General features: G+C 45.5%; 1 protein-coding gene across 29 annotated transcripts in view; it reads left to right on the forward strand.

The window, feature by feature from the left end:
• RBFOX1 (RNA binding fox-1 homolog 1) overlaps positions 1-13,082 on the forward strand; it is a 1,463,300-nt gene that overhangs the window by 1,391,260 nt on the left and 58,958 nt on the right. For all 29 annotated transcript variants that reach the window (XM_059693106.1, XM_059693100.1, XM_059693095.1 and 26 more), the window contains one exon: positions 11,753-11,885. In XM_059693106.1, the coding sequence (XP_059549089.1) occupies positions 11,753-11,885 (133 nt within the window). The remainder of the gene's footprint in view (positions 1-11,752; positions 11,886-13,082) is intronic.

Below are 13,082 nucleotides of genomic sequence, written 5' to 3' on the forward strand. Positions count from 1 at the left end.
TTTTTGCTTTTCAGATTCCACATGTAAGTGAAATCATACGGTGCTTGTCTTTCTCTGTCTGACATTTCACTTAGCATAATATCCTGTAGGTCCATTCATGTTGTTGCAAATGGCAAGATTTCATTCTTTTTTATGACTGAGTAATATTCCGTTGTATATCCAAGATATGAAAGCAACCTAAATGTCCATTAGTATAAAATTGGATAAAGAAGATGTGGTGCATGTATATGTAATGGAGTATTACTCGTCCAAAGATAGTTTTTAGCCCCTAGTATTGGTTCTACAAAGTTCTCTTTGAGTATCCACATGGTTTAGTGAGAAGAGCTGAAATTAGGCAGAGCTGGGCTTAAATTGTCATGGTTACACTAGAGGTGTGACCTTGGCCTAGCCTCTTTGCTGTGAAGGTATTCATGGATACCCACTCACCTGTGAGCATCAAATATTGTTGTGGAAAAACCTTTCCATTTGCTTGAAGCAATGTAGCTCCTCAAACAAAGGACTGATCATTCCCTTTTTTTCTTAGAAGCCATATTCTGCAGGACTGTAGAAAGTTCACCAAAGAAGCTGGTCTGGAAGGTTTATGTTGGTCTAGTGCCTGGACAACTGGATCATTTCTGCATGTCTCCTTCATTCAGTTTTATCTACATGGGGGTCTGGGGATGGCTCCAGTTCTGACATCAGGTGGGGGATCCCTAGGTCCAAATGGCTTGCTTAGCAGGGGTGGGGAACATCCGGCCCACGGACCCTACAAGGCCAGGGAAATCATTTGGTCTGGCTCAGCCAAAGCCTTATGGGTGAGTTAATGAAATGTTTGACCTAATATAGCAGCCTAGTTTTTAAGCTGATCATTTTGTATGGCCCCAGAATGATGATATAAGTATCTAAATGGCCCTCGGCAGAGAAAGGTTCTCCACCCCTGGCTTAGGGTGTCACTCAAAGCATCAGGACTCAGTCTTTCAAATCTGGAAGCTGGCTCTGAAAATCAGATGGCCTCAACAAGCTACACCCACAGCGATGGCTGGAGGCGAAATGATTGATGCCTTGGCATCGTGTCCCCATCCAGTGAGCCACTGCCACCCCCTCCGAGGGCCTCGTGTGTGGAGCCGCAGCAACCCCAGAGAGTCATGGAAATCCAGCCCAACATAAGGAAGCTAATTTATCTCACTTGCCCTGTTTCCTACCTGGAGAGGCAATTCACCAAGCTTGCTGTTTCAGCCAGCTGTTAGCTAGATCATGAATGATTTAGCAATTGAGCCTTTACTGTGTATATGCACTCGATAAAGTAATTATTTATAGAAATTATTTGACTTTTTCCCATGGCTGCCTGAAAAAAAAAGCTAAATTTTAACACCAGTACAGGTTTTGTCAAACAAATAGATTTTGGCAAATCCCTTCATCCAAATTAAAATAGACCTCAGCATCTCCCAGTTTTGTCTTCAACATCCCATCAAATGACAGAAAGCACTTTTGCAAAGCCTTCTGTGGTCCTGCCAAGTCAAACACTCCAAGATTGAGATTCATTCTTGTTTTGCGGGAGGAAGTGTTACAAAAATCCTGCCCCGGGGGATATTGTCAATACCTGTGCGTAGACAGATAACAAATATGTCTTGTGCGCAGTAAAAGCCCATCACTGCACGTGCAGCCACCATGGCAGTCAGCACCTTTCTGTTGGATTAATCTGACCATTTGTAACCTGGGAGAAAAGAGGCAGCTCACTTCGGGAGGTAGGCAGAGGAGTGTGGCAATTAGTCACAAACCAAGGCTTCTGTCCTCATTCAAAGTTGCACAGACATGAATGATGAAAGAATACCTGTGCATGAGCGTTGGGTGTGGTTTTGCTGCAGTATTTTGAATTTGTTTTTAAGTTTGGAAGCATTTCTGCTTTGGTGACACCAGACTCAACATTTAGAGTACATCTCTGTGTGTTCATTGCACTATTGTTGTTGCTGATATTATTATTATTATTATTATTATTATTATTATTATTATTATTATTAGTCCATGACACATTTCTTTCAGAGGAAGATATTTATTTCCAGCCATGTTGTGAGTAAAGTAATAACTGATAACACTATTAAATCAATTCTATTCAGAAAAAAAGCACAACACTCCCAAATATTATGAAAGTTTCTTGCTCAAATCTTCCAAATCTTGGAGAAAAATTCTAGTTGAATTGAGTCATAAGGAGCTTGTTATTCTGACAGTGATGAGGTTTGTGTGTGTAACACCATTCTCGTGCAGCCCAGGTCCGTAGCTGGGAGAGCCCATTTCCCCAACATTTCTGGATTCTATACGACCCCCCAGGCTCGCATCCAGATGTGGAGATAAGCCCCAGTAGAGAAGGGAAACAGCTTGCCTTGGACTCTTATTGGGAACATAAATCAGTAGTGACCCCTGCGGCCTGTATCCAATTAGTAGAAAAGGAGCAAAGCCCTTCCAGGTGTCTTGAAATCTCAGAACATAAATAAAGAAGGTTAGCAATGCACCTGCCCCCTCCCCCACTTTTACCCCTGCCCCTACCCAACAAAGAGCACATCGAGGTCTCAGGGCGACTTGTCGACAGATTCCTCTGCAGATGAACTCAGCCCATGATGAATTGGGGCTGGTGTTTTTGGATGTGGTTTGGATATAAGGAAATGATAACAGCAGCTTGTACAGACAATGGGAAGGAAGGAAAATGGAGAAAGCCTTGTCCAAGGCTGACATGGGATGCCTTTGTCCTAGTTGCCTGTTGGGTAATAGATAAGCTGATAGCCTCTCAAGTGTTAAGATGCTTGAGTTCAGATAATTGGGTGAGATTCTGAGCTGCTCTGTGTCTTTAGTTCCTCCCAGGAAAGCAAGATAGTCATTATACCTGGTTTCTATAGTTTTGTAAGGAGTTGGTGAGTTAACTGATGGATCTGGAGGTTAGCAAGTGCGAGTAAATAGTAGCTGTTATAACACGCAGTCATATCTCCTGCATTGACAATGGAGTATGGGGCAGTGCCATTTGCTAGCTGTATTCACGACTTTGCTTGGATTATTCCAGTTATCACTGCCGGAACTTTTAGGCACGTAAGGCCCAGAGTCCCTCACCACTAATGTTCTCACTACACCAGGTTCTTGTCGAATCTGCATTCTTCCTAAGCCGCATCTTAGCAAGTCCTACAGGTTCATGGAGCATCACCCACTTTTCCTCTGTAACTGGACCACTTACTCTGGCATTCTAGTTTACCTGACCATATAATCCATAAACATTGTAGGGCTTACCAGGTAACCTTCTAGGTCAGTAGTTCTCAACCTTCTGGCCCTTTAAATACAGTTCCTCATGTTGTGACCCAACCATAAAGTTATTTTCGTTGCTACTTCATAACTGTAATGTTCCTACTGTTATGAATCATACTGTAAATATCTGATATGCAGGATGGTTTTAGGCGACCCCTGTGAAAGGGTCGTTCGACCGCCAAAGGAAATTTAAGCCTTTCCATTTTGGTCTAGGTGCTGTAGATACAGTATTGACCAAAATAAAGTCCTCAGGACATGCCAACACAGAGACATATAATAAAGTTGCAATCAAATAAGATATTGAAAGTGCGGTTAGTGGAGTGGGTGGGGAGGCGTGATAGAGACTGTGGGGGCAGGTAGGAGGCGGAGGGTACAGCTGAGAGGAAAAGGCTTGGAGGAGGAGATGATGTGGGACCCAAGATGTGAATGAGGAAATTAACTCACCGGGTAGAGACCGAACAAAAGACAGAACCTGCAGGAGCAACCGAGAAGCAGCAGCCAGAGGCTGGGGGTAAATGAGGCCTTTTAGCCTCATACAGCTAAGATTCAGGTCAATGACTTCAGCCCGGGCGGTCCGGCCAGTACAGTGTCACCATCTTTATCCCCCTCAAAATATGTGCATTTCTCTCCAAGTTCAATTCCTTGCCCATCCCTTCCACACATCCTACAACAGCCTAGAAACTTCTGGCTAATTTGGATTTGACTAAAACTTTTGTACCATGACGTTATGCAGAGAGATTCAATTATGGTGCGCAATGTTTTGTGAGTAACTACCGCCCATAAAAAGTTAATTAATCAGGGCTGTGTCAATTTCCTCGTGCCATGTCAATTTGCTGCCAGGTAATTAATCACTAATCACCCACCAAGCAGCAGGCCGGGGAACAATCCACGAACCATTTATTGTCTTTCCCCAAATAAATGGCACGCACAGCCAGGAAGAAACACATCTTGCCTTTCATAATATTTTTATCGACACTTTTGCAAGTTGTAATAGACTGAAGCAACAAGCAGCTGCAGTTCAATGGAATATGAATATTAAAAGAAACAAGTGAGTGGAGATTTATAGGACATTGCGTTTCTGTTATGTCAGTTTTGAGATTAAACCGAGCAAATGAACAGTGAAAAATTACTCTTCCATGTGGAGAATGGTGATTAGACTTGTACATTAATTAGAAATTTTTGTTTTCCTATTCAATGCATTTCAAATGAGGGTGTCCTATAAGGAACTGTTTGTCCAAAATGTAGATTTATTCACTTCTAAACAGCGGTATTTAATATCAACCTGCATTTCTAAATCAAATGAGAGTCGATCCCAAATATGTGTTTCCAGGATAAAATATGTGAGTACGAGAACGGGAGATTCCAACAAATTAAGTGGCTCTTTGGGTCTTTTTGTAAGTGACAGAATGGGCGGTACCCATCTTCCCCCCCCTCCCCCAAACCTTGAAATTACTGAATTTAAAAAAATAAAAATTTAAGCCTTTCCATTTTCACTTTGACCCAGAACTAAATATGTCCCATCACATGCAATTTTCCATGTAATGTCATTTAAAGATAGTGACCTAGTTGTGTATAAATTCTGTGTTATAAACCCATTCGATGTACCTTTATTTGAGATCCATTTTAAACAAACATGTTTTTGCCATTTGGAGAGAAAAAATCCTCTCTCTGGCTCTTCATCGTGATGTGTATCACAGGATGCTCTGCCTCTGAAATCGAGCTGTAGATGGCTGTTTATTCACTTCAGTGTGTTACCTATTATGCCACTTCTTAATTTATGGTCCAGCTTATGGAACAGGAGATCCCCCAAGGGGAATCCCACAGAACCGTGAGCCTGCTGTTGAAATCGCGTCTGCACCCCCAGAATTATGTGAGTGAATATTTCCTACTATAAACTACCCACAGAACAATCCAACCCCAAATTAGCATGAAGGTTTCTCAGTCTTGAAACATTCAAAGGCGGGGGTGGTGAGGAAGTGGCTTTATGGGGGACAAAAAGAGAGCCCCCCCCCTCCATTCCGATGGCACACCTTTTCCTGGGCATCTGGCAACCTCATGCAAATTCAACCCAGTGCACAAATGCAAAGAATAATTGCCCATTAAAGCGGTTGTATATTTTTACGGCTTTGATGTAGAATCTGCCCCCTGTCGGCTTTTGCATCTGCTGCTCTGCCATCTCTCCCAGAGCTCTAAAACTTTAATATGCAGTTTAGCACCCTCAAGTATTTTCCACTGGTTTTGTGTTTCTTCTCTTGGGATTCCTGGGCTGGTAAGATGATCTCATTTGTGTTTATTTTCTAAGGTAAGCACCACGTTGTGAAAGAGACGGAGGGGGAGGGGTGCGAGCATGTGTTTGTCACGGTAAATACATTGAAGGCAGAGCTCATAGACGGTTGGAGATGAAGGCTTTGTCTTTGAGGGGGAGACAGACTGGAAGCAGCGGACACGTGGGTAAATGGCTCATTGGGCTGGTTGATACACCCACGCTTCTTCCATTTAAAAATGTTGCTTTTTCTTTGATCCTCCAGCACATCACAGCACGCCTCTTGTTACATCCCTAAAGTTTCATCCCTCAAGTTTCCGTTTCATCGAGTTCCAGGGTATAGAAAGAACTCCCTATTCCCACTTACCGAGAGGGTTACTCCACTCACCTCCCCCAAAATGGGCTCTGGGTATAAATCGAGCTGAAGGTTGGGAGTGGGTGGGCTGAGACTGTTGATGTAGCAACAAGATGCTCAATTGGTATTTGCTCCGAAAAGCTGGTGCCCTGTTTTCTTTGGGAGAAACTCATTTTTAGCTTATGAGCTAAATCCAATTTTCATTGCAGTGATATCAGATTTTTCACTTTGATTCATGCTGGATAAGGTTTCAGAGGGAACCTTTCCAGGATAATGGACCTATGGGTTTTCGCCTCCCTTGTCTCTCTCTTCTCCTGCCAAGAACTAAGGATTTATACTGTATCCATCAGGCAGCCTGAACACTCTCCATTGTTTCCCATTGATGGCCTGTTTACATGTTTATTATCTTGACGTTCAACTAGAAAAAAAATCAAACTCCAGCGTTGAGGCTCAGAAATGCCTCTAATTTGGTGTCTTTTCTTTCTAACGCTGTTCTTTAATTGACATTTACCAATATTGGGCAGGGTGACAGGTGAATGACTTTTGTTAACAGTGATTTAACAGACATCGAGAGGATACTCTGAGTTTCCATTTGGCATTTGGCACTAGATTTATTAAACATTTCTTTTTTAAAAAATATATTTTTATTGATTTCAGAGAGGAAGGGAGAGGGAGAGAGAGAAACATCAATGATTTGAGAGAATCATTGATTGGCTGCCTCCTGCGGGAGCCCTACTAGGGATCGAGCCCACACTCCTGCCATGTGCCCTTGACTGGAATCGAACCTGGGACCCTTCAGTCCACAGGCTGATGCTCTATCCACTGAGCCAAACCAGCTCGGGCTTATTAAACATTTCTTACCCACTTTCTGGATCCAAACTCCAGAACTGGGGCGTTGGTAGATGGCATGATAACCTTCACTCAACACAAAATAAGTGTCTAGACACAAAGAAAGTGCATAATGAGATGTCTCTTTCTAGAAGGGCCAAAGACAAAGCCATTTCGGTCGTGTTTATTCAAGTAATTGCTTTAAATATACAGTCAACCATGTCCCAGCATCTACAAAGCAGCATACCTGGTGGGCAAGTGAAGAAAAAGCAGTTGCATCTTAGGTTGAGTCTAAAGGAAGCTTGACAAACAGTTGTGGCTTTTTTTGCCCTTAAGCTGACGATTTGTCTTAGTGGCAAGAGAAGAGAGCCCTGCTGTCCTAAACCAGCCACTGGGGAACAGCCTCGAAGGGAGCTGGGAGGACACATAAAAGGCACAGCTGCAAATCGGACAAGTTAAGGGTTCTAAATATTGCTATTTGCTGTTCTTTCTTGTTGCACAAATGCATTGCATTTCAGAGACTGTGATTCGCTGGGCTGCCAGGAGCATTGTGTGGGGCTGCACCTTTAATAGGTATCACCTGCCTGGGGGCAAAGTGTGAGTCCTGCTTTTCCCCAGGACAGGAAACCGATCTTCAGATCCTGATACTGTGCAGCAATAAAAGGGTACTGAAACGAGTTGAGGGTTTGCAGTAATACCAAGCCCAATACACTTATCCAACTTGCCTCCCTTTTTATCAGAATCAAAGATATTCCGAGTCGGGTTAGTATGTCTGGGCCAATACAGCACCAAAACGTATGGATGCAGAAATTATTTTTATGAGGATCATGATTCAGATCCAATTGTGTCATTTGCATACTGTTTTTCTGCAAAAGCTGGGCAGGGCATTTTGTATAGGAGACATTGTTATGAAAGATGGGAAGTACAGAGGTAAGGCCTTTACCCCCATAAAGAAGCAGCTTGGCATTGGTTAACCACCAGCAGGAGTCCAGGCACGATGTTAGGCACCTGACGCTGCTCTGCACCAGGCAGCCTTGTAAATCAGTGGACAGAGCCAAGGAGCTCGCTGCCCTCATGGAGCTTGCATTCATTCCGGCACCAGCGAGAGTCCTTCAGCTCTAGGGTCCAAGCTACTGGATTGTCAGTACAGCCGGCCCTCCAGTAACTGTGTTTTGTTATAATGTTGATGAGGTGCAGTGGGAATGTAGCTCTTGTGTGTATCAATTAGCCCATCCTATAAATTGGTTTTGTTATATGGTATGTCCTTCCTCTTACAGCCGCAGAATCTATTGAGGATGTGAAGTGAGGACTTATTGCACACCAGGGAAGTTCATGGCAGCCTTGTCCAGAAGGAGATTAACAAATAAAGAGAGGAAGGAAGAGGGAGGGAGGAGGGAAGGACAGGAGGGGGAAGGAAAAAGTGCGGAAGGGGGGATTGAGGAGGAGAAGGAAGAAAGAGGAAGGACATGCTCATTAGTGATGATGACTAACCAGAGACCCGCAGGCCCCTGGGCCAGTCCTCGACTGGCAACAGGAGAGAGAGAGCTGAGCTCGTCCATCGGGCAGCCTCACACACTTTCTCCAGGAGGCTTTTGCTCCAATGCATGAGCTATGGAACCACCTTATTTTATGTAAGGGGACCTGGGCCCCCAGGAAAGCAATATTTACACCAGGAGCTGATGTGCGGTCTTCCCTGTGTTCCTCTAACAGAAGTAGAACCCCTCGCATCTGGCCTGTGGAGAGAAGCCCAAAGACCCTTGTGTTAAGGCCCATCAGTACCTTATCCTGCATCGGGAAGGCCATTTTCTCTCTGTGGGAAACGGGGTGCAGGTGGAACCCTGGCTCTGCACTTTTAGCAGCCTGTGCCCCCCTTGCTCTGCTGCCCAGCTTCTGTTTCATGTTATCTCCCAACATCTAAATCCTGCAAGAATTACTGTAAAACCTGCTTGTCGCTGAGAGGGATCTTGCCTCGCTCGCTCGGCACTGCAGCCGGCGATAATGAATGGGTCAGCATAATTACCGTGTTTTCTCACACTGGCAGCCAGCTGCTCTGCCAGATTGTGAATCTTTCATTTTCTTTATTTCAAAATGCAGGGCGTTCCTATGAAAACTTAATGTTTGAACTGTGGGGAGATGGAGTTGGAGTCAAAGCCATGCTCCCTCATTTTCTCCCCGGTCCTGAAGCAAACACCTCGTATCTCGTTAGTTCTATGCTTTTATGATATTAGGATTTACCGCTTTCCCCGTTAAGACCAACACCTCTCTACAATTATTTAAAACAAGCGCCAGGAGCCGTGGGTGCTAGGGGCTGGCAGGCTGAGAGTTAAGTACAGCGGCACGATTTGTTTTTAATAATAAAACAGGGTACAGCCCAGCCGTGTGGCTCAGTGGTTGAACGTTGACCTATGAACTAGGAGGTCACGTTTGGATACCTAGTCAGGGCACATGCCCGAGTTGTGGGTTCCATCCCCAGTGTGGGGCGTGCAGGAGGCAGCCAATCAATGATTCTCTCTCATCATTGATGTTTCTATCTCTCCTCCTCCCCTTCTCTCTAAAATCAATTAAAAAATATATTTAAAAACAGTTACAAACAAGTGGTATGGTTTCAGACACAAATAGAAAGATGGACTCATTCTGGCTTGGTGCAGCCATCCTAGCATTTTACCGTCCTCCTGAGAGAAAGATATGGTACAATCCATGAAACAGGTCTGCTGCTCACCCTTCAGGAACACACAGAGAATTCCGAATGACAGCCAGTCAATCTTCATCTCAGGTTCAAGGATCAGAGTCCAATCCATGCAGGTCCATGAGGTGGTATGGAATTGGGAGTAACTTCTGTGGGAGCCCTCTCCTCTCCCTACCCCCTGCCACCCACCATGCAGCTACAAACTTACTGTCCGAGGGCGGGGAGCAATGGGATGAGATGGGGCGGAGTGCACGTACGATTAAGTGTGACAGTCGGAAGAGGAAAGCCCTGTTGGCAGTTTGGACATAGGGTAGAGACCACTTTAGCACAACAGGAAATACAACACCCTGGGAGCAGTTAGGTGTTTCATAAAATAGAGTTCCAGGAAGAGTTAAGTGTTGGTGTGTTGAGTTAAGGAATTAAAAGAGCTTCCTTCGCCAGGAGTCCTTTCCTGGCGTTGATGTCATGCCAAAAGGGACTCCATGTCCTTCCTGGCATGGCACGCCATCACACTGTGAAACCCCAGGGCTATGGAGCAGGGATGGTGGGCTGTGGAAGGGAGGAAACCCATCACACGCTGGCTCATCTCACGTGACTTCCTCTCCCTGGAACTCCTCCGAGCTCCTGTTAGGTCAGCGGGATCAGAGGAGAAAATGGGCCAGGAGAGAGGGTTTGCTGGATGGTTGCCCACCCTTTGGCCTGACCATGACTTCATTCACCTGGTCAGGTAGTGATGTCATCCACCCTCCTTCCGGTGCCCAGTATTTAGACCCTGCTGTGGATAAAATCGGGGGGCTCCTGTTGTTCACTTGGGGAGGCAGGAGGAGATGCAAAGATGAAAGGGCCGTGGAGGAAGCCTGCAGGAGCATGCAGACTAATAGGAGAGAGAAGCATAGCAAGTGACTGACTTCCCTCTTCTCAAAAGCATTACATAGATAAAGAATGTCCGGGAAAATGGAGTGTGGGTGCGGGGCTCCCTGGGTTAATGTTTCCCTCACTGTAGGACTTCCTGAGCCTCCGATATAGGTCTCCCGAGACAGGGGTTCCCCACATGTATTTTCCCAGAAAAGCACCCTCTCTGTGCCTTGGGGTTTGGGCAGGAGTGCCAGCTGTTTAATGGGATGGGACAGCAGGCCTGGTGAGAGCTCCCGGGGAATCGGGGAAGTGGCAGGAGCTGGAAGGCAGCGCCGTTTCCTGGAGGCCTCCTGGGTTAGGATTTGCATGCCGTGGGAGGAAGGCCTCCCAGGCAACAGAATTAATTACCAGGGGTCTCAAGCATCACGCTTAATTTCCCTCTTGACTCCTCAGCAAGTTATCCTGCTCAGAGAATTCCCCCCCAGGGAAGAAAACCCTGCCCACACTCTCTTCTTAGGAGTTGAGCTCCCAGACTTCTCTGTCATTGCTGTTACTGTGTTTTATAAGCTGCACAAATGGTTAGGGGGCTGATGGGACGTTGGGAATGATTGTTTCTATGTACACTCATGATGCATACATATGTCTGGAGGAGCACTGTATTTCAATTAACTTTTTTTTTTAAAAAGCAATATATGCACATAAAGGAAAATATGAGAAATAACTAAACATGGGATGGGGAAAACCTATGAACAGACAACACCCATACAGTTCATCCTCAGAGATAAGTGTGAACACATTGAAATGTATGTATTTGCAAATATTATTATATACACACTAATATGAATACACACATATATATATACACATTCACATACACATATGCACGTACTCCTGAATATATACACACACATGCATACTGTGTTTGCACACAATGCATGCACATATTAACTTACATATGCACAGATACATATCCATGCACATACATACATACATGTATATTGTGTGCTCAGACACATATAAATATATATTACACACTAGATGTATGTGTGTATATGTATATATGTTATGGATGGATGGATTGATAGATGGATGGGTGGAATGATCAATGGATGGATAATGTCGAGAACACATTGCATATACATATTGCAATCCACCTTAAAAAATTGTCTGTGCAATGAGCTTTAATCCTGTATTTAAGAATTGTTTGTCAGTGTTTTCATTTGGCACATTGTCTTAGGCACTGTGACCACCGTCTTAACTAGCCCATCCTCTCTGGAATTGCCCTTGGCCCTTGACCCCTGCCAGCTGCCACCTTTAGACCCCTGGCTCCTGGAAGTGTGTGTGTGTATGTGTGTGTGTGTGGGGGGGGGGGGGAGAGGGGCGTTGGGGGGCGGGGTTGTCCAGCCTTGGTCTGCAGGAAGGAAGGTCTGGATGGGAGGTTCCCGCAATGGTTGGTGTGGATCTAAAAGCCTTTGCCTTGCTCTCTCCTCTCGCCCTGCAGTGCCCGGCTTTCCGTATCCAGCCGCCACCGCCGCGGCCGCCTACCGAGGGGCGCACCTGCGAGGCCGTGGCCGCACCGTGTACAACACCTTTCGGGCCGCGGCGCCCCCGCCCCCCATCCCTGCCTACGGAGGGTAAGTGGGCTGCCTCCGGGGCGGGCCTCCCTGCACCGCCCCTCCTGTTTGCGCATGCTGGTCTTGACCGCCCCACCAGAACGCCCAGCATGCGGCCCGGCGCCTGCAGTGGAGCACCTTGCAAAGAGTATTGAAAAATGAGTGTAATTTGTCCTGTCATGGTTGGTGCCTTTAAGCATCCTACATGTCACATGTTGTTATGTAAATTCTCTTTGAGACTGAATGCTGGAGAACAGAGAAATGGTTACAGCCAGAGATGTATTTCTGATGATTGCAAACATCTGGTTATTAAGGAGGTTGGATCACATTGGCCCCTTGAATCTGCCCATGGAGGGACATGAGGCTTTTCACACATAAAAATCACTGGCGTGGTCTTGCTCCCCTCCCCTAAGATACCTTGAGCTTCAAGGTTTAGGAGCCCTTGCTGGGAAGAGAAAATTAGGTGTGGAGTCCATGCAAACATTCACAAGTTCAATGAAATTGGAATTAAGACTCGTTTTAGCTGGATTTTCCAAAATGGCATTTGTCTTTGTTTCCCCTCTGCAAGGAAATGCAAGTTCATGTGACCCCCATTGCCAGTTGGGTATTCCTGTCATGGACTTTGGTATCACCAAGAGACTATCCAGGAATGGTGGTGAATGCTCAGGGAAAAATTGGTACTGGTGTGGCAGGCTTCAACCTTGAGATGCTTTCCTTTTACCTTCCTGTTAAGGGATCCTCCTGGAACATTCCTGCACACTCAGAGCTGGGGAGAGAGGGATGTCTCTGAGGCAGTGATCCTCAGGGGACATTTGTAATATCTGGAGACATTCTTTGGTTGTCACAGCAGGAGCTGGGAGATGCAATGACACCCAGTGGGCAGAGGCCAGGGATGCAGTAAACATCCTACAGTGCACAGAGCGGTCCCTCTCCCCATGCAGAGAGTGATGGGGCCCTAACTACCAATCATGCTGCTCTAAGGAAAACTCAGGTATGCCCAGGACAGCCTGGCAGGAGGCTTCCCTGGCCGGTGCCTGGCTTTCTTGTCTATAGAAAGAATATGGCTGTATTCAGGACTATGTGAAAAGGGTTGAACACATTTTTTTTATAGCTCTGTTGTTTAGAAATCTTTTAGAAAATTTGAATCAGCCCAGATCATCTATTATACTGACTGAAATATTTATTCATATCTCACCCACTCCAAAGGACAGCATTTGA

Source organism: Myotis daubentonii, chromosome 4 (assembly GCF_963259705.1).
Source record: "Myotis daubentonii chromosome 4, mMyoDau2.1, whole genome shotgun sequence".
NCBI lineage: Eukaryota > Metazoa > Chordata > Mammalia > Chiroptera > Vespertilionidae > Myotis > Myotis daubentonii.